This window comes from Staurois parvus, unplaced genomic scaffold (genome assembly GCF_062004578.1).
Source record: "Staurois parvus isolate SC_StPar_1 unplaced genomic scaffold, SC_StPar_1.0 ptg000102l, whole genome shotgun sequence".
Taxonomy (NCBI): Eukaryota; Metazoa; Chordata; class Amphibia; order Anura; family Ranidae; genus Staurois; species Staurois parvus.
In genome coordinates this window covers 3,243,830-3,266,598 of record NW_028317898.1, presented here as the reverse complement: position 1 = coordinate 3,266,598, position 22,769 = coordinate 3,243,830, and the positions used below count along the sequence as shown (strand labels likewise).

General features: G+C 41.5%; 1 protein-coding gene across 7 annotated transcripts in view; it reads right to left on the bottom strand.

The window, feature by feature from the left end:
- Positions 1-22,769, bottom strand: part of EPHB1 (EPH receptor B1) — a 380,977-nt gene that overhangs the window by 22,825 nt on the left and 335,383 nt on the right. For 6 of the 7 annotated variants that reach the window (XM_089671241.1, XM_089671245.1, XM_089671243.1 and 3 more), the window contains 4 exons: positions 20,529-20,678; positions 15,309-15,502; positions 12,814-12,969; positions 10,870-11,943 (listed from right to left, as the gene is read on the bottom strand). In XM_089671241.1, coding sequence (XP_089527367.1) covers positions 11,835-11,943; positions 12,814-12,969; positions 15,309-15,502; positions 20,529-20,678 — 609 coding nt within the window. In that variant the 3' untranslated portion in view covers positions 10,870-11,834. Of the gene's footprint in view, positions 1-10,869; positions 11,944-12,756; positions 12,970-15,308; positions 15,503-20,528; positions 20,679-22,769 lie in introns of all 7 variants that reach the window. The other variant, XM_089671247.1, reaches the window with a different exon arrangement.

The window sequence follows — 22,769 nt, the reverse complement described above, 5'->3', positions numbered from 1 at the left end:
TGTGTACTTGTCTCAATCCAGAGCTCTAAGTGTCTGTCTGTTGCTTTTTTCCTCTGCTATCTGCATGAGTCACTTCTGATAAGTTTTCGTGACACCAAGAGATAAAAAAGAGGTGACAGGAGAGGGAGCTCCAGCACATAGCCTGTGAGTGACAACCTCAGCTCTGTTTCTGTGTGCTGTGTGAAGGGGGATGTGTCCCTTCCCACCAATCAGCTCTCATTGAGCTCTGCAGAACGTAACATCCCCTCCACCCCCTGCTTTCTGAAAGCTCAGACAAGCTGTATACATTCTGGACTTTGAACAGGTTTAAAGAAGAGAATACTACAGATAAACAGGTACAGTTTAAGTAGGAAGATTTGTTTCATCTGAGGATAGTCACTTCACTGGGTATACATATGTATGGGTTTACAACCACTTTAATACTAAGCACATTGCCATGAGGGTGAAGGAAGGAAGGAAGCTGTTGTATTTGATTTAAGTTTTTAGTGTACTTTGAAGTTAAAGGTTTTTAAAGCAGGGTCAGACTGGCCTGCAGGAAGAGAGGAGGACTCTTCCCTTCTTGTATAGCTCTAGTGCAAATTGGATACCCGCCACTGGTGGATCAGCTGTACATTGAAAGTTGAATTCCATGTAGATATAAAAGACACAAATGAATTCAGCTCTGCATTCAGTGATATATTAATAAATGTACAAAGGTGAGCATCCAAAGGATCTTCCAGTCCCTGTACAGCAGAGCTTAACGTGGAGGAAGGAGAAGCAGCACAAGGATCCAATCAATGGTGCTGCAGTACAAGAAGATATGAGCTCATAAGTGTGCTGCTTCTCCTTTCACTGTTCAGTTACAATCTTTGAGGAAATAACACCTATAAATACTATAAATATAAAATAAATACTTAAAGGCAACAGAGATATATGAGGTCTCCTCCCCTCTCAGACAGGATGGTGTTATTTACAGTATTATAGAGTTGTATAAATCTCTACCATAGAGAGAAATGCTTTTCTGTATTTAGTAGTTTGCCTGGAGTTTGGCCCCATGCCAATAGGACCTTTGGCTATAGTATATGACACGTGGATGATCTTCGGTGGTTGAAAATATTTCTTGATGTCATATATTATTGTTTCTTTTTTTCTGTTAGATCTAGTTTGGCTTGCATTATCTACAGATCAGATTCCCTGTCAATGGAAGAACATTGGAATGTATAAATATGCAAGTAGTCTCTGACAGTCATTTTTTACATGCAAGCAATTTCTGACAATCCTAGGTTATTTGTGAGCAGTCTGTGACAGTCTTTGTCATTTAGTAACATAGTAACAGTAAATTGCAGGTAGGGTCTGCTATCTTCATATATAATACTTTGTGTAATACATAATGCTAGTAAACGTACAAACATGAAATACATACACAAGATGGTATGTGTATTAGTAAGCCCCCTTTAAGACTTATATTACACATTTTCAAAATAAGGAACAGTCTGCAAATGCAGTGGCGTCACTAGGGTTGGTGTTATCTGGTGCAGTAATCATGATCTCACCCCCATCACCCCTCTGGGCTCTCTCCTGTTTAGTCTGCCACAGTACCCTGCAGAGCGCTGAACAGACTAGTTTTGGGCTATCAGCACATGGTCACACCCCAAACTGGTCCCTGTAAATGGTGCTGGCATACCAATCCGTGTGCTGTCAAGGATTGGGGTGACACCATCATGGTTGGATATCACTTCTTACTTGATGGTGTCAGGGCACCCATCAGAAAATGTGGGGGACCTTACACAGCTTTAGACCTGGGCTCGACCAGGACCTACTACAGGAGATTGTCAGAGACTGTGGACATACTACAGGAGACGGTCAGAGACTGTGGACAAACTACAGGAGATGGTCAGAGACTGCAAACATACTTCAGGAGACAGTCAAAAACTGCAGACAAACTACAGCAGACCGTCAGAGACTGCAGATAATGTACAGGAAATAGTCAGAAACTGAGGACATACTATTGAGATGGCCAGAGACTGCAAACATACTATACTACAGGAGATTGTCAGAGACCACGGACATACTACAGGAGACAGTCAGAGACAGCGGATATACTACAGGAGACAGTTAGAGACTTTAGATAATGTATAGGAGATGGTCAGAGAATGCGGACATACTACTGGAGATGGCCAGAGACTGCATACATACTACAGGAGACAGAGACTGCAGACATACTACAGGAGACAGTCAGAGATTGTGGACATACTACAGGAGACAGTCAAGAGTCTGTGAATACATATACGTAGTACAGGAAATGGCCAGAGACTGCAGACATACTACAAGAGACAGCCATCAGAACGTTTGGAGCCCCTTACACAGCTTTAGGCCTGGGCTGTCCCAGCACCTACTACAGGAGACAGTCAGATACTGTGGAAATACTACAGGAGATGGTCAGAGACTGCAGACATAGTACAGGAGATGATCAGAGACTGCAGACATAGTACAGGAGACAGTCAGAGACTGCAGACATGGTAAAGGAAATGATCAGAGACTGCAGATATTCTGTGCATAGAGATCAGGGTTGTTAATATGGGAATAGCACCTGGTGTATGGACACTGGGTAGGAACGCTCAGCCTGGCAGGTATAGATTTAAACAGGGACACAGTAAGCTGCTGTGCTGGCGTTCACAGTCTTTCACTGACCTGCTTCACATAATAGAGGTTGCTCCGAGACCACTCTTCAGTGCACTGTCTGTCATCTCCAGCTCTCTTCAGCACCATGTCCAACTTCCTGTTCCCTATGGATGGATGTGGACTGTAGCCCTGCCCCTCCACTGAAGTCCCCAGGAAGGAAAATGCCCAGAGCGGCTGCCACTGCCCTCGTCCCCATGGATCCACTATCTATCATCCTGGCCAGCATCTGAGTCCTCTTAAAGCACTGCATCAACCACCAGCAGGACAGGGATGTCATGGTCACTGCCTTCTCTGGACTTAACACCCACTGCTGGTGGCCCTGGATAGTGTCACCCCTCTGATGGGTGCCATCCGGGGGCATTCCACACCCCTCGCACCCCAATAGCGACACCACTGTGCAAATGTGTTACTATGATCCAGAATTACACGTTGTTCTTTTATATATTCGAAGGCAAAAATTGAGAACTAAAAAGCTTCCCAAAATCTGTTTATGGGATATTGTTCTACAGGATTTTCAAGTATACCCAATAAAAATTGTTTTCCTCTTCCATGTGAGTATGGGAGGTATGAGTCGCCAGACCTAACAGCAACTTAACAACTCCAATGTCATTAGAAAAAAAAAGGAATTTAGGTCATTTTGTAATGAAAAGTAATTAAAGTAATTGTAAACCTAGGATTTTCATTTTTTTTAAATAACAATAATGTTTTACTTACCTGCTCTGTACAATGGTTTTGCACAGAGTAGCTCCAATCCTCCTCTTCTGATTCCTTTCCCCTGCCAAGTGCCCTCATAACAAGCAGCTTGCCATGGGGACATTCATGCACTCTTGCTCCTGAGCCCCGCTCTGTATGTCCATTAAAATACAGATCACGTCTGAGCCCGCCCTCTCTCCTCACTGGCTGTGATTGATAGCAGCAGGAGTCAATGGCTTCCACTGTTGTCTCTGAACCACTGAGGAGAGAGAGAGCTACTGTTCTTGTGCACATCAAGATCAGGCAGAGGTAATATAGAAATGGGGGGGCCTGGGGAGAGAGCAGACCACAGAAGATTTTTTACCTTAATGCATAGAATGCATTAAGGTGAAAAACCTTCTAGCTTTACAACCATTTTAAGAATTAACAGTAGGACAACTTGGTGGGGTTCCATACATCGTTCTGCAACAGAGTTATCCTAAATCTTGGAAATGTGTATGTACCACCTAAAGGGGATTGTGTATTTCTAAACAAAACTGGAATTGCAAGTCAGGGCTTATGGACATGACTAATAGGGCTGTACACTGCCCAGATCAGTGCATTTCTGTAGCGGTATGGCCAGGGGTTTACAATCAGCCATGGACAGGAAGCCTGTAGAAAACAAATGACAGAATGACTCTATAAACAGAAAACTGTAGACAATCACACATGAAGGGATTACCTGCAGTAAAGGACTCATGTGGCCTCCTGGACATTGCAATTGCATGTGAACAGCTATGGACAGTGTCAGTCTGTCATTGAGATTTGTACAGGTCCTGTCCCCAGCTGATTGGAAACACCAGCCAAAACACTGATCTAGGTGCTGTACTGACCTAATTAGCCATTTACATGGGCCCTTTGTTTTCTTTGCAGGTATAGCAGACATGTATCACCTGCAACAGGAGGACGAAGTATCGGGGAGTACCATAATCTGTAGGCGCATCCTAACTGCACCTTGGAAATCTGAACACTTAATTTTCAGTGGGCACAATAGATATTGAAAAAACTGTACTAGAATGGGTACGGGGGAAAAAAAATACATATATAGCAGAACGCATTTTTAAATTTCTAGAATGCAGGAATTGCCCTTTAAAACTTTATTTTGAAGACCATTAAAAAAAAACTATTTTCATCTACAGCTTTGTCTTAGTATTGAAGTTTCCATATTATAAAAGTGTAGTTGCTGATTTGTTGCAGTTATAAGAAGAGGTAAACTCACTTTGGGACCAGAGCAATATATATATATATATATATATATATGAATAAACACATTACTTTTCATTTGCCATTTAACACGTTAAAGAAAGCAGGTGGCCATAATGGACTTAGCAATTGCCATAACTGTCCATAGTTTCCTTTTAAAAAATGTCAGCCATAACTAAAAGCTCCCCACTATATCAATCCAGTGAAAAGTTATGATTCATCAACCTAATTATCAAATGGCAGCACTACGTTCTCAATTGCTTTTCATACTCAGACCTCAAGGCAGCCCTAATGACACCTCTGCCACACAGAGTACAAATAAATGATTGTCCTTACAATGACCTAAAGAGAAAGGTATAATGCTAAGCCAGTCTCAATCTGTCACTAACAACAAGCCGCTTTAAATGGGCTCCAAACTGGGCCCTGTAATGTCTTACTGTTACTTCCCACAAATAATGAGCCCTGCTGCCAGTTATTTAAAAGCTGAGCTCCAACTGAGTTCACTGCCACTTTATATACTTTTCATCGGCAGGGTTTAAAAATTAAAATCTCTTTCGTGCCTGCTCAGGATTAGTTCCATAAACTATCCAGCCTGTAGTTAAGAAAATGACAAATCCATACATATATCAGTGCTTGGATCATTTGATTTAGTTCCGAAGAAAATCACAGCACATTGCAGGGATGGAGTTAAAGGTCTACAATTAGGGATGACTTCAATATATGGCTGCCTTGGTAAATTTTCTAACACCAAAAGCATAGGGTTCACAGTATTTGTGCACATGCAGGAAATCACAAGCGTGTGCAGACGCACAGTTGCAGCAAGTGTGCACATGTACTGCATTTTGCAGCATGTATGCTCCCCTGACATCCAATGCAGGGCAATGGGCTCTGAGTTTGACTTAATGATTGTCAGAGAACCTATGACTGTTGGAGCCTAGGGGATAAGAAGCTGTGGAGACCAGTCTTACAGCCTGGAAAAGAACTGCAGGAGTGGAGACTCAGATAAGTAAAGCAGCTCCCTAGGCCTAATCGATCATTTAACCCTTGCATTGCGAGGAACACCTAGAAGTGCTTATTTTGAATATGCATGAAAGATTCACGTTTTGTGCTGAATTCCTCCTGAAAGACAGCAATGCACTTTCTGGGCCTTAACGTGGTAATAAGTCAGTTATTACAAAAACCACTGACAGACAGGGTAATGTGATCTGAGGCTCTCATGTGCAGCTCAGACCACATTTATGGCCCTCTCTGTGTGCCATGGTGACCTGACTTGAGTCAGTGATGTCACCTCTGCCTGGCCATTCAAGCATCTACAGATACAAAACCCAGAAGGCAGATGGACTGATGCAAAACCCAGAAGGCAGATGGACTGTGCACTGGGGAGAGCCGTGACAGTGGAGGACTCCATTTGGGGGTCATAGTGTACTAGTATGCAATGCATACTAGTATGTTATCACTTAAACCTGCAGGGGGCCCATTTTTTTCCCTTATCGAAAAGACTTTACTACCGCTTTAAGCCTCATAGCTGTAAATCTGCAGCATGAGATCGAAGGCAGTGCTTCTCAACTTTTTTCCAGTCAAGGCACCCTTTAAAATTCTGCACAATTTTGAGGCACCCCATGATAAAATGTGAAAACTTAACTGATGGTCTTACATAACACAGCAACATCCACACATGCAGGACAACCAAAGTAATTTATTCTCCCAAAGCAAATACACCTTTACATACTGGTACTGACTAGTAATTGCAATGTTTCACTCACTCACTCACTCAGCTAGTGTGACCCCAGTGCTGATGGAGAGGGGCAGAGGAGTATGCTGTCAGGCAGCCAACAACTTCCATATCAACCATTGGAAGATGGTAATGGAGCACAGTGAAAACATGTGACTTTGTGCAACTAAAAGGCAGGCTTGATCCACCTCCTGGCTTGTATACAATTTTTAGGCATTTTGCCAAGGCACCCTTGAAGACACCTGAAGGCATCCAGAAAAGGCTGATATAAGGCATTGCTGTCTCTGACTGCTGGTTTTACCAGGTTTGAAAGGAGATTTAGTGATGTCACTACCGTGTTGCTCACAGTTTTCCTTCCTGTGGAGAAAGCTGTACCTGAGGAGCTTCCATACAAATATCTACCCTTTTTCTGCTTCGATTATTTCGTGGATCTATGCTTCCTCCACTTTTCCATTGTTTTTTGATTAATACCTACACCATTCAGCACCCAAAATCAGCGGTGTGGCAGTACAGGCAAGAAAAGGCAAAGTTCTGCTTCTCTACCAATGTGGCCTCCTCCACACAGAGACACAGTGCAGAACAAAGCATTGTAAGTCAGTAACGAGGAAAAAAACATTAGCCGCAGGGAACCTACAATATAGGCAACCAGTCCTTTGCCCTCTGTCAAAATTTTTTTCCACAGCTTTTACAGTACAGGACTTTGGCTAAAACAGAGTGTATGCAACACACGGAGAAGGGGCCAATAAACAAACTCATGACCTAAACAAAAATGACAAAATAGCTCCCGATACTGAAATGCATAAACATGACAAACATACCGCAGCCCTACTAATCTTGCCAAAGTTTGGTTACATGCATTAATATGTGTTTCTGTACTGTATAAGCCAATAGTTTGCCACTGAAGACTAAATAAGTGACCACCTACAATATCCACATTGAATACAACGCATGGAGTCTCTCAAGGATTAGAGTTGGGACCACACTTTAAAAAGGGGCCTTCACAAGGCAGTGTGGCTTACATACAGTATATATTTGCAGATGTTGTGCAACTAAAACCTTGGTTTTTAAAGCATAAGTTCACCTTAAAAAAAAAATAAATGCAAATTTTTGCAGGTAAAAAAATGTGCATTTATTTTTTTTCTTCAGAGTCTGTAAAGCGTTGCACCCATGATCAGCTGATTGCAAACTCTTGCAGACTGTCAGTACAGTGTCTACCCATACCTCCAATACAGGCAGGCAATTACTAAAGTCCAGGAAGCTCAATTGACTATGAGAGCACTCACCAGCGCCCTTGCAGTTCATTGAGAATTACAAGTCATCACTATTTGTAGGCATTCACAGAACTAAATGAATGACACGGCCGTGTAGGCTGCACTGTTTTCATATTGTGACAACGGGTGCGGGGAGAAGATCCCTGGCCTGCTGTCACAAGGAGGCGGCAGATGGGGCTGGGGGAGAAAATTCAGATACACAATTTTAGACAGTGTATTTTTTTGGCTAGCTGGTAAGTGTGCTGGGAAAATGTGGGTTTTGTTTGTTGAACACAATAGAGATATGACATACTATGTGTGTAATAGGTCTGATGGGTATGTATGGAGGCTAAATGATTAGAATCTCTATGTGGGTAAGCAGTGTTGAAAGAGATTATGAAGCATGTGTAATTGAACAGCAAGTATAATCTATGTTTAATGAGGATTTCATTAAAAATACAAAAAATAATGAAGTAGTTTATGGCAATGTAATTAAAATAAGTACCTAGAAAAGTCAGAAAAGTTTTGTGTTCTATTTGGTCAGACTGAGCTCACCCTAATTCCTTGTTACAATGGTTAAATAAAAATGGCTCATAGTGGACTTCTATTGAAAAAGAGACATATCAAAAAAAAAATCTCAAAATGGTCATGCAATGTTTTTGCAAAGCCAGTGTTTGGTAATCATCAGCCAGACATTTACCTGCCCGGCACATTTTCTCTCAGCTGTTTATTTGTCGTGACTTGGAATTTGAAATATGAGCTGTCAGAAGTCTGTGAGCAAATCCAGTACAAGGCAACAACAAAATAAATAAATAAAGCCATGCGAATGCTAAGCTGGGATTTTACTGTTGCTATAGAAATGCCGTGATGAAAGTGACAATTGAAAAGCATCTTGTACTTGATAGCGACAATGAAAGAGACAGAATTATCGGCATAAAAAGCAGGGACAAATAATAAAGATGAGATGGAGAAACGCAGTACAAGAGACGGGACCCATTAGGAAGTATGGCAAGCTGGCAAGTGTCAGCTTATTTATATTCTGTTAATGCAACACGGCATTGCTCTGTATTTGCACTTTTCTCTTAATTGGAGTCAATGTGCTCTACAATCACAATACAAAGTAGAAAATAGTGAATTATCTACAGCAACTAGAAGTCTCCAGTAATGAAATGCCAAGGAAAATAGACATTAAAAGCTTGTAAGTATCTTAAGAGCTACGTTCATAGAAAACGTTCTATTGACTGAAAAATAGCTGTCCAGTTTTTTTTTCTACAAATAAGGTAGGGGGTAGAAGCAATACTCTGCTTATACAGTCTCACATTTTAGTTTAAAGATTTTATTTAAACATTTTAGAAAAAAAGATTTTATTTTTGAAAAATTGCATACATTTTTTTTAATCCATTTACACTTTTTTTTAATGTACCATAAAAGCCAATTGGGTTTATTTACTAAAGCTGAAGAGTGCAAAATCAGGCTCACTTCTGCATAGAAACCAATCAGCTTCCAGGTTTCCTTGCCAAAGCTTAATTGAACAAGCTGAGGTTAGAAGCTGATTGGTTTCTATGCAGAAGTGAGCCTGATTTTGCACTCTCCAGCTTTAGTAAATAAACCCCAATGTGTTTTGGGGGCTATAAGCCCCTTCCCTTCTTTAGGGCTGAATAAGAGCAAAAGAATGACATCTGGGATGGAATGAAGTATAAAAAGACAAGTATTGTAGCTTGTGTGAAGCTTATTTTTGTACAAGTTTGGCAACCAAGAGGAATGCCTTACTGAAACTGACTTGAAAGCAAACACATCAACTTGATGTGTAAGATGACATGCGAGCTGCCAGTACCTCAACTGCACAACAACAACAGCAAAAACCTCACTAGCTGTGTGTTTGTGATTTGCCATTTTCATAAAAACAAATATGATAAATCCTTAAAATTTATTTCAGCTGTTCTGTTCCTAGAAATCCATAAAGTAAAATCAAGCTATGGACATCTTATATGGGTATCATTGATACTGATGATTTTATCAGTTAGGGGAAGGGGGTATGGGGACATATTGGGCAATCCATTAGGGATCTGTAAATGTAAAAAGAATACGAACCCCAGTGTAAAGGATAGCTTCACTCAAAACATAGTGCTGAGTAAATGACAGCATGGAAGATAACCAACTACATTTTCTTATATATCTTCAATGGCACAATGTCCACTTTGGAGTTGCTGCCATTGTTTACTCCATGCCTGGATAAGGTGGCAGTGTTCCTTTTAACACATTCTCAAAAAAGGAAAAAAAGAGGGGAGTTATATGATTGCATTGCCTATTATGAACACGATATCAAAAGACACTTCAAGGACTGTGAGTAAATGCAGTCAAAAAATTCTTCTACTTGAGTACTAGGGAGATACACGAAACCAGTCATTGACAGGACACCTCTGACACCAGTGTACTAGTATGTTAAATGGTTGCATAGCAGCCCTTTTATAAATGTTTTCCCACAAGGTTCACATAACTTTCACCCAGGTTAAACACATTTTCAAACTGAATTCAACTGGAAAATTGTGTGTGAAATCATGTATGAATAGACCTGGATTTTACAAATATCTAAAAGGCCGAAACTCATTACATTTTGGATAAAGCAGCCTCTTTCAGATTTTTATTGCTGTCTCTGTCCCTATTGGGGAGATTTCCCTTCAGTTCTTCACTGGACAGGAAGTGATTGAAAAACTTCCCAACATATATGCAGACAAAAACAAAACCATATTTATAAAGGAGAGAGGAAGAGCTACAACTTTTGACAATGTTTTTAATGCTGGCTTGCCTTTCCATTCCATTAACCACTTCACCTCTTTTTTCTTGCAAGGGTGACACAAGTACAGGAAGCGTAGATCACAATCAGAAATAGAAACATGGAAGAAATGAAAACTCATTCCCACTCTATCCAAGACTAAATAAACAAAAATTGTTAGGTTTTCAATTTTTTTTTTAATATTTTGTAAAAGGCAACAAGACACTTTTACTTGTAAGCCTATCTGAGGTCCAAAATTGTAAATTATGTTCCACATTCTAGAGTAAGCTTTTTTTTTATTATTCTAGAATAACATCAGAACACATTTGGGTTCAGTAAAAGAGTATACAAACCTTTGTTCTGCAGCAATGGCCCAGTCATTTATTGGGCATTTGTATTGATTGTGCAGTTATGGTCCATCCTACTCTCTAAAGGGCTACAGATATATCCAAAACATGACCCCAGAATGCAGTTTCAACACTGTTTAGCAGAAGACACCAAAATATGCCGGGTCTCACCTCATGATCTAGAAGATTCTGCTGCCAGGTGTACATTAAATAATTCCACAAGTGATAAGATGGTCTTGGGTTTGTGCACAAGCCCAGTGTTCTTTATGTCATGTTATTCCAGAATTAAACCACATCAACTTAAGCAGATGTCCTCAATGTCCCCATCCTTAAGCCGCTTCCTGGCATTGTTTGGCTTCCAAGACAAAGTCTGATATATCCAGATAAAGTTCCAAAAGAAAGAGAATTTGTCCTCTCTGTTTAATAGACCTCAATCCCTCTATATACATGGAATCCACAGCTCTGGTATCTGTATTTTAAATTTTTTGACATACAGGACACAAAGGTAGACACAATGTCAGGTAATCATCCTGAATTTTTTTTTTTACGTTTTTCCTTTTTTTTGTTTTTGCCAAAAAATGCAAGCAAAAAAAGAAGAAAAAATGTTTGTTCTGCCATACAAACTCATCTTCAATATGAAGACAATCAAAACAATAAAGAGAAGATGGAAGTGTGCAGTTGCCTTCCTCCTTGATGCAGCAACAGTGTCAGAAATGAGGATACATGTGGCATCCATTCATGGGTGAAGCGGGCTTAATGTGGCATCCTCCATCCCTTTGCAATTGTATGATGATGAAATTAAGCACCTTTATTTCAACCAATACCACTGATGTTCACAGGCAAGACCTTCTCAAGAGATGTCCAACCATTCTGAAACATTGGTCATCTGAAAACACAGTGTATATCCATCAACTGACGTTTTTGTTTATTTTATTTTTTAGATCTGCACTGCTCTACATAGAAAAGAGGCAAAGTATTGGCCTTTACGTTCCTGACGGGTGGTCCACCATTGATCCTGAAGTGTTACTTCTTGAATTGCAAAGTTTATCTTCCCCCACTGCCCAAGCCTTTCATATCTTCAACCTCTTCTCTTTCCCTCCCCCACCCTTGAGGAATCCCTCACCCATCCCAGAGTCTCATGCCATAGAGGTGGGTGACTGGCTCATTTGGACCCTCATGGACTGAATACAGTTCAGGATTTTTTTCTGGTGTCCAGCTAATGTAATTCCTATCCTCAGAAGGTCCCTAAAAAGACAGAACAATATTTCAGAGATACTATGAAAATAGACAGACACATAATAAAAACTGACACACAGAAAACCATGTAAGATCAAATGTGAATAGAGCAAATATACAAAATGTTGTGAAAGTGTTTCTGCTCTCTCTTCTATTAGTATGACTTTAGAATTAAGATTTGTTATTGTTATGTAGGCAACTGTTGTGAAACTGTATATGGCCAAATATAGCTAACCAGAAATCTGCAAAATCACCACAATGCACATATTATGACATCTTCCAGCATCCTTTCTTTTGTGACCTTTGGGATTTGGTTATATCACATCCTAGAGCCGCAAATGAAGTTGGTGCTGGAAGATTACCTTTTGCCAGAGGCTAATATTTCAGGTCTGAGAGCAGAACAGGTAGCTATATAATGCTCAGCATGTGCCACTGGCTATGGGTCTTACTCCTATTGACATCTGATTATTGAAATTTCTCCACTCAGGACCACGAGCCCAACATTTCTAATCAGTCCTGGCAATGGTGGCAACCCAGCCCAGTCCTCCTGTGATATGATTAACCTTACTTATATATTGTTCAAACACTGGCATGATGCATTTTAGTTTACAGGGCCAGTCTTGGTGGCAACCTCATTCAAGCATCAAGGGAAATGGATACCCCTGGGTGCTGCTATAATCCCCTACACAGTTTCCTTGTTTGCTGCTCATATTTGACTAAAGATCAAAGGGAGACAATTGCTCTTTTTTTAGCCAGCAAAGGAAGAAGTGCAGTGGAACATGCTAATCTGAAACCCTTAACATCCTTGAAGAGGTATCTCACATCTGGTATTCATATCCCAAGTTTTAGCTGAAGTCCGCTTGACAGATGAATACATACTCTGGAGTCATCTGGGCAACAAGCTGCAATGAGGTGAAACCAGAGCTCAGGAAGTTATCTCTGTACTGTCCCATTTTGATAGCACTCAACCAGTCATCCACTGAGGTAAAGGCTGTGAAGTCTGGGATGGAGCGGTCAAGCAGTGGCTGGGAAGGCCTGTAAAAATATGAGACAACATTAGAAATGATGGTGGTACCTAGAGTTAGTGTTCGGTATATTACAGATTGTAAGCAGACAGTGGTACACATGTGCCTACAAAGTCAACACAACGCAGCACCTACATAATTAGAAAAAGAAGCTTGTAAACAAGCTCACTACATTAAACTATACGTAGTAAACACACTCTTGCAAAGCAGGTAGATCTGCTGAAGGTCAGCCGGACTGCAACTTGTCTAAGTGAGGCTTCAAGGTGGAAATAGGGGCCGTTGGAAGGGTGATCAAAGACAAATGGTGGCTGCGGGAGGGGAAAGGATTTCCATGATAAGGTGGTGCAGGTAGAATAATCAGTATGAAGAGGGGTTCCTAGAAGAGAGGTAATCAGAGGGGAGGAGTGCAGCCAAAGTGATAAAGGGGCACAGGGTGCTGAAAGGTTGATTGAGGAAGTAGTCATGGCAGAAAGGCAGGAGGGAATGATCAGGGGAATCGAGGGGCAAAGGGTGTCCAGGGAGGCTTCATAATACTAGATAATGCATTTTTAAAAATGGCACTCTGTACCAGGAAAATAAATAATCCTCAGATATTTGTACAACTACCACCCTTTCACATTGTCGTCTTTACAGGGTTCATAGATCAGGCATGTGGGGGGAGTGCTTTGATCTAGTGTAAAAAGTGAAGATAATCAGGTGGATATTTTCCCACAAAAAGCAAAGGGTGTCACCTGATTTTTCAAATCTGTCGGCAGACCATTCATTTTAGCAAAATATTCACACAATTTATAGGTGCATTTAATGTATTTTGGACATGCTATTTACCTTAATAAACATCCAAAAACACTAAGACTGCTGCTGGACATCACCATCTTGGATGTGATGTCAGCAGACTCCGAGCTAACACTCTATAGCAGATATCACTATATGGTGGACTGCAGTCCTCATATAGACTGAGTCACTGTCCCATCTGCACCGGCTGCGGTCCCACCATTTAGGAGCTGGATCTTCCACTGCTACTGTTGTCATCTTCATCCAGCTGACATCGAAGGCAAGACAGCCCTGGATGGATGGCGGGAGGAACACCAGTCTAGTGTGGACATTGTAGGCTCCAGATGAAGCACGGGAGCTGTCAAGTTAAGTTTTAAAGTTAACCAATCACCTGCTGGTTACCAGGAAAAGTTGTGCAGTTTCCACCATCCATCTGGAGCTTTCCTGCCTCTGATGTCAGCTGAAGACTGATGTGCTTCCCACTTTCCATCTGGAACTGTCTTGCCTCCAATGTCCACTGCAAACTGATGTGTCTCCTGCCTTGAAGATACTGCTTTGAAGGGGGGGGGGGTCTGTAGTGTAAAATGGTGACCTTGATGTAAAGGGGACAGGGGGGCCTGAGAACACGATTGTAATAACGGGATTGTGATGTGAAGGGTCTGCGGCTAGGTTTACATCATTGCTACCTTTGTTCTGCGTTTAGGCAGCTCATTCATTTCAATAGGCTGTCTTACATGCAGAAATGAAGAAAATAACTCCCTGACCCTTTTTTAAAATTGCACAGCACTTGCGTCATTTGCCGATGCTCCGAGGTGCCATTAAAAATCAGACATGCAATTCGGACCTCTACTGTTAGAAAATTTTAGCGACTGGACCTCCGTCAATTTTAATTTCTGCTCTATGGCATTTCCTTTCACTCCTCCCCCCTGCTGCTACCATAAAAGGATATATAAGTAAGTGAGGTGAGGGTTGGAGGAGCTAGGCCAGCACAGACAGTAATTAGACAGTCATAGAAGTGGGGCATGCAAGTAAGGGGGCTGTGCTAGGGAACTGACTAGTCAAAATTTCTAGCAAGTTTAAAGGTACATTGCAATTGAATATAAAATAATGTAAAGGAAAGAAAACACTGCAATTTAGCATTTAAAAGACTTGAAATACTTTATCTTTTAATATTTATCTTTTAAAATACTTTAATACTTTAACAGTGTATTTCTCTTCTTTTACCTGCAATGATTTAAGTTGGTGACAGGGTCTCTTTAAAGCTTTGAACGCATTGATAAAATAGGTACATTTGTATGTACAGAAAAGATGCAGTCACAAAATATGTATGATATACATGACAGGCAAGAGGTTAAATGAAGGCCTAAGTGTAGGACACAGGCCACAACCTGCATAGCTTTGTTTGGCAGTGCTGGTTTATCACACCTAGGGCCTACTCTCCAAACATAACACATCATAATGAAATACCCTGACAGAGTTTGAATGTAATGTGTGCTTTCATTAAAAACCCAAAATGCTTTTCTTCTTCCAAATCTGCTTCATCCACTAACAGGAGACCTATGATCAGGCCAGACTCACACAGCAGGGATGGTGGCCACTGTTTTGAGGCTGGCGGGGTTCCGGATCATCTTGTCCAAAGTATTGACAATGTCCCCAAAGCGCGGCCGGCTGTTTCGATCCTTCTGCCAACAGTCTAGCATGAGCTGGTGCAGGGCTGCTGGACAGTCCATGGGGGGAGGCAGGCGGTAATCTTGCTCAATGGCATTGATGACCTGTGAAGAGAGGAAGAATCAGTGAGGAGACTGCACTTCCAATGCAAATGGCCATAAAACGGCAGAACAGAAGAGCCAATGGCTGAACAGAGAACCATAAAACAGGCATAAAAATTAAGAGAACAAATGTTGCATACATTATGTCTGTCTATCAGTTCTGTGTCCACAGCAGAGATGGTTAAAAAGCTATCAAACTCTTTTCAAAAGGAACTTTATAAAGTTAAAGTATAACTCCAGCCAAAACCTCTTTTTATAGTTTTTGTTAAAGTAGGGACAGGTGAAGACCTCTGTGTTTTTACTGCCATCTGTGTCTCAGTTGGAGTGATCTAACCGTACTATCTGTCATTGCCATTGTTACAGGAAAGAGAAAAGAAGGAGAAAATCCAACATTTAATGGTTACCCTCTTTAATTGAGGACACTTGTTCCACTGACGGCTATCAGAGATGGAATTTTCTCTAGTTTTGGGTAGCTTCCCATTTACTTTCCGTTGCGACTAAAACCTGGAGGTTTTAGTTCTTCACTAGAAAAGGTTTAGGCTGGAGTTACACTTTTAACTATACATTATAAAATGTTGGTTTCCTGGTTCAGTGTTGATTGTGGGTAAGACTTAGCGACATCATGGCAATGTTGTGGTACATTTTTACTGTAAATGTGGGTAAGGTGCAAAAACAGCATGATAAGGATCTGGTGCATTGTTGATGCCATTGTACTCTTTGATTGTAAGCTCCAAGGAGCAGTGCCCTCCTAACCCTCTTATATTGAACTGTATCATTGCTATATGGTCTCCCTTTATATTGTAAAGAGCTGAGCAAACTGTTGGCGCTATATAAATCCTGTATAATAATAAATAATAATTATAGTACTTGAAGCGCAATGATATTCTGGCAATGCCATAGTACAGTTTTGATGTAATTGTGGGTGAGTTGTAATTACATCATGGCAAGGGTGTGGTGCAGCATGGATGTAACTGTGGGTGAAGTAAAATGAGATCATGGCAGTGCCTTGATACAGTGTAATTTGATGTATACTGACATCATCACATGTTCATATCATGAACCTCTTTGCATGTCCTTCTATTAAATAGATCCTTGCATATAGCATGAAACACTAGTAGGCTTTTTAAAAACCAATTCAATAGGGCCAATCTGTCCCCACCCCTTGCCAGATGTATTACAAGTGGTTTCCATTTATGGCTGCACCCCCTTTGTAACAGGGGCATCCTGTCATTTTGGGGAGATTTTCAATGACTTCCGATTGTGTCTCTGTGGACAGTAACTGCAATAAAATCTCCTCGATAAGGACATAGACTGTCATGGTACAATTTTAATGTATATGTGAGTGAGGTGTAATGACATCATGGCAATGGCATGGTACAGTGTTAATGTAACTATGGGTGTGTTAAACAGACATTACGGCAATGCCCTGGTACAGTGTTGTTGTAATTGTGGGTGAGAATTAATGACATCATGGCAGAGTACCTTGTGTACAGTGTTGATGTAGTTTTGGATGGGATGTAATGACATCATGGCAGTGCCCTGGTACAGTGTTGATGTAATTGTCAGAAGTATAATGGCATCATCACAAGTACATGTCATGAGTCTCTACATGTCTTTCTAGAAATGTGAAATCCTTGCTCATAGAGTCACTACTAAGTTTTTTGAAAATGGTGTAAGGGTATCATTGTGTTCTCTACCCTTTGCCAGATGTATTACAAGTAGCATCCATTTATAGGCTGCTCCCTTGTGTATTATGTCCACCCCACACACCCTGAAGTGGTGTCTCCTTGAATGGTTACATCTGAAGCCCAGATGTGAAGGGCACACACAGGGGCGAACTGACAACTCATGGGGCCCCCAGGCAATAGAGGATCATGGGGCCCCTGTGTCCTTGCCCAAACTCAAAAAAGGCTATGAAAAAAGGTACCAGGGGCATCTCATGGGGCCCGCTACTGACCCCGGGCCCTCGGGCAGTGCCCGAGTTTCCAAATAGTCAGTCCACCCCTGGGCAAACAGCTATGCCATTGGTGGGAGTAGATCTCAATGCCACAATGTCAGACAGGTTCTGTACCTGCCTTAATACATCCAAAATGAAAAAGATTTTTTTAGCTGTAGTTCTACTTTCAGATCCTGAAACATTTACATCGCTTTTATCAAAAATCATTTACATAAATTGCCTTGCAATATACATTTAGTGGCCTCTTAAATGTGCTGTAGGATATTTATAATACCACTTGTAGTCCTGAAGGGGCTTTTGTCTAGCACGCTGTACCAAGGTCGCAGTGTAGTCTAGTTCTTCGCCACCGACCACCTTTGGTTTAATTGCTCCGTAGCACGACAGTCTCCCTCTCCCCTCCTGTGTGATTACAGTGGTTTGGAGAGTGAGGGCAGTCAGAGAGCCGAGGCTGCAGCAGGTTAATCAAAGGCACACACTGTTCAGAGCATTGTTCTGCTCTCGCCTTCATTATATCCGCCGCTCACTGCATTACTGTAAGAGCTGAGCATCTCCACCAGCCTGACATGTTCAAAGCTTCTTCAAGTCCAATTACTTCCCAGTGCACTGGCTGCACTTTCCAATTTTCTTGCTTTATGTGGATTCTTTTCTTCTTTTTCAGCCTGATCCATCTGACACAGCAGTAGTTTTCAGTGCTCACCCACCCGCCAGCCCTCCCTCTCGCTCTCTCATGCTTTGATTTGTGCAGTATTTCAACAGAATGCTGAGAAAGTACAACTTCTCCTGCTCTCTGTTTAGTAGACACGGTGTGCTTGGTGTCAGCCACTATCTGTGTGTTAGGACCAGACTGGTAAGAATGATCCTCATATACCTGGATGTTGTGATCAGCAGCCTTAGTGTGTATGTGTGAATGGAACGTAGCGGAAAGTGACAAGTAAGTGTTTGTTTTGTAAGACCAGGGCCATGGAAGCAAACTGCCAAATCCCCAAAGTTGTGTGATTGGACAGCGTGTATCTTGTCTCTGTAGAACCACAAGTCTCACAATGTTACCATACTGTCCCTCCTGTCGCTGTGCAACCATAAGTCCCACCAAATCCACTTGGCCACATTGACTAGATGTGACCCCAACATATTTCACCAACAAATACAGTATAAACGTTTATTTATTTCTGGTACTTATATAGAGCTGTCAATTTAAACAGCGCTTTACATATATATTGTACATTCACATCAGTCCCTAACCCTCAAGGGGCGTACAATCAAAGGTCCCTAACTCACATTCATACATACACATACTAGAGCCAATTTACCTACCAGCATGTTGTTGTGGGAGAAAACCAGAGTGCCCAGAAAAAACTCATGCAGGCACAGGGAGAACATGCAAACTCCAGGCAGGTGGTGCCGTGGTTGGGATTCGAACCAATGACCCTAGTACTGGCAGGTGGAAGTGCTAACCGTTTAGCCACTGTGCTGCACATTTCATAAACACAGTAGTTTTACATGTATGCACCTTTTTGGACATATGGAATGCAGGAAAATCTCAGAGCCTCTACCTATATTTTAAGCTGTTGGAAGCCGCTAAATCTGCTATCTTGCAAATATAAATGTAATGGAAGGCTGGTTGTTAGGCACTTTTCTGTCTGAGGACTATCCAGTACACTGTACGCATAACAGACATTATAGAATTCTGGACAACCAAGCAGGACATGTAACTGCTGCACATTTCAATTGGTTACAAACCGAAAACATCGTGGTCTCCAGTGGTGGTGTTAAAGGCACATGATGGCATGTTATAGCTTCAATCACAATGCCTTACACCGCAATAGAGATCTTTGTTAAAGTGGAAATAAAGTCCACACATACTCACCTCCGCTCCAGCAATGCGATCTGTGCGAGCTCCCTAGCTGGTGATGACATTTTCTCCCTGGTTTCTTCCAGGTGCAGAGTCTTTGGGAGTTCAATATTTCTGGCACCAAAATATGTCAAGGTAAAGTCATTGCTGAGACTTGCTATAAGCCTGCCTGCTTGCAATTTTTTTTTAATTCTTATCTCATTGGACTCTTCTGAAAATAAGAATACCTATTCTTAGTGTTTTAGGTTTCTAAATTAAAGCAAAATATCAGGCTAGAGCTAACTAAGCCTAAACTGATTGTAAAGGTATTTTCTTAAAATAACAAACATGTCATACTTACCTGCTCTGTGCAATGGTCTTGCACAGAGCAGCCTCAATCTTCCTCTTCTGGGGGTCCCCTGCTGGCATTCCTGGCTCCTCCCCCCTTCTGAGTGCCCCCATAAGAAGCCACTTGCTAGGGGGGCACTCATGCAGGCTTGCTCCCAACCTGATCTCTGTGTGCCCCCCGCACTCTCTTCATAGGATGTGTTAGACAACAGAAGCACCAATGACTCCTGCTGCTGCCTCCATGCCTATTGAGCCCCCTTGGTGTCTGGATTAGTGAGGCATTGCTCTCTATCTAGAGAGGAAAACTCTTCAGGGTTTCTATCAGTGTGGGAACCACATCTCACTGATCCTGCCAGTGAGGTAGCATCAACATGGAAACAGGTATGTAGTATTTCTGGTGTGTTAGATGCGTTTTCAACACTGACACAATCACATGTGTGGCATGGGCCTTAGAACTGTTAAAGTAGAACTAAATTCAAGTTGAAACAAGAACTTATTTGACTGAATAAATGAACCCCCAGATGCTAATTGGTATAACTTGCTGGAAAGTACACCACTGCAGGATCTCCTGGGAGCCCTTGAAACCTGAAAACAAGGTGTAAATCTATGGAGAACCATCCTGTGGGAAGCACTGGGGCCTTGGCAGGATGAAGAATTGGGCACCCTGCAGCAAAGGTGGTGCCTTGTGTTCAGGTATGTGATTTTTTTTTTAACCTGTCACTGCTAGTAACATGTTTTCTTTAATCCGATTGGTAAATACAGGTAATTTATTACATTTCTTAGTATTAATAATCATATTATTGTTTAGGAAAATCGCTCTTTTAAAAATAAAATACATAAAAAGTAGCAATAATTATAACAAGTAGATAGAGAAAGTGAAATATTTGCTTTCTTACATCCTGATTGGACATGTCCCAGTACGGCCGTTCCCCAAATGACATCACTTCCCACATGACAATACCATAACTCCAGACATCACTGGCGGATGTGAATTTGCGATAAGCAATAGCTTCTGGTGCTGTCCATCTCACTGGGATCTTCCCACCCTGAGAAAAACAAATCAGGCAGACATTAGCTATCTATAATGTAAACTTTTTGTTTTGGACAGAGTAGGGAATGGTTAAATTTTCAGTCAGGTTTTTATTGCGGTTAGTGCCCCCTACCATCCCCAACCCCCATACCTTTTTTAAATTTCCTAATCAATGACAACCAGAACATAGGAAAAAAATAATTTCCTGGTAGCAACCATCTCAAAGAGGATTTATTATTATTATTTCAGGTACTTACATAGAGCTGTAAATTTACACAGCACTTTACATATATATTGTACATTCACATCAGTCCCTAACCCTCAACGGGCATACAATCTAAGGTCCCTAACTCACATTCATATACAAAGGCCAATTTTAGACAGGATCCAATTAACCTACCAGCATGTCTTTGGCGTATGGGAGGAAACTGGAGTACCCAGAGGAAACCCACACAGGCACAGGGAGAACATGCAAACTCCAGGCAGGAGGTGCCGTGGCTGGGATTCAAACCAACGACCCTAGTACTGCCGGGCAGAACCATTTAGCCACTGTGCTGTTTCCCCTCACTTTGGAAAAATATGTTCCTACTTCTGGTTGTGCCTCTGGTGCTTTCTTCTTAAAGACAGTAACTGTAAATGTGAGGAAATCTCCCCAAAGTGAAGGGAATTCCCAACTTAGACAGTTGCCACTGGGACATCTGTCCCATTGAAAGATTTACCCTTGCTCTGGTGACAATGCTGGTGACTCTAGTGGTCTTCCCCAAATTTCTGACTTGGAGACAATGGTCATAGGACAAAAAGAAGGTTAAATCCCCCAAACTGGGACACAAATGGCAAAAAAATAATTGACAGAGGGTTTAACTCCTCCACACTCTGTAAATAAACAAAAAAATAAAGACTGGAAAAGGGGTTAACTTACCTTTCAGGATTTCATTGCTGTGCTCAAGTTAAGAATACTTTCCCTTTGTTCTTTTGATCACAAGTGCAGGAAATGAGCCAATTCTCTCCAAAGAGGGCACAGGGCAATACATGAACCTTTTGCATTTTAGGTAGAATGGGTCAAAATCTCCATCAGGATTTTATTGTTGCCCTGGTATCTCAATGGGACATTTTTCTCACTTTCCGTGTGTATAATGTGACAGGTAGTGAAGTTAAACTCCGTTAACAGAGAGCAGGAATAAACTCCTCAGAGTGGTTCTAACCCATCCTATCTGAAACAAAAAAATTGTGTGGAGTTGGACTTTAAAGTGGTCTTTGAGAACCACTTATGTAAGTTATCACATATGACTTAAACACTAAGACTGCATGCACACAATTACCCAGGGACATTCAATGTAAAAATGTGGGTGTACTTCCCCAATCCGAAGCCATAGGTGCTGAGTTTGGTCACCTATAGAAATCAATAGGCGTATGTGTGTATACGCTGGTGATTATACAACATGCACATGGGTATGGATGTACACCCCTGGAAGCAGACAGTCTGGCTCTACGGTCCAACTTCCAACATATGTACACATATGCCTGTGTTTATGCAAATACTGGCATTTACCAGTACATGGCCATCGATTTCTATGCCAGCTGTAGGCAGCACCTATGGCTCTTGAGCAGGGGAAATCCTCCCCAATTTTATGTTGCACCCGTATGCATGAACCTCAATAGAAAAACAGTTTCTACAAGAAAAAATATGTATCGGTCTAAACCACCCTTCATTATCTAGCAGCTGTACTGAAATCCAGAATCATTATACGCCATAATTGTATCACAAGGTTTTGTGTCTTTTTTCATAGTCTTCCATTCACAATATATACATTTTGTGCATTAACATCATAATAGACACAGCCAGCACTACAACAATGCCCATGTCAACACTGGAAAGGACACAGTGGACTGCTGCACAGAACGAGTGTTCATTATGCTGCAGAATTCAACAATTCCTGTTCCTTCTTCCGAGAGGGACTGTATCTCAAAGCTCAAGGTGGCAGCTCCCGGCACTGAGCAAGTCTATTAATATTGCTGCTTATTTCAAGGGCAAAGGGAAGCTTGACTCGAAGAAATGTATTTAATCTAGTGTGATAAAGACATCTCATTCAGGACCTCACCACATCCA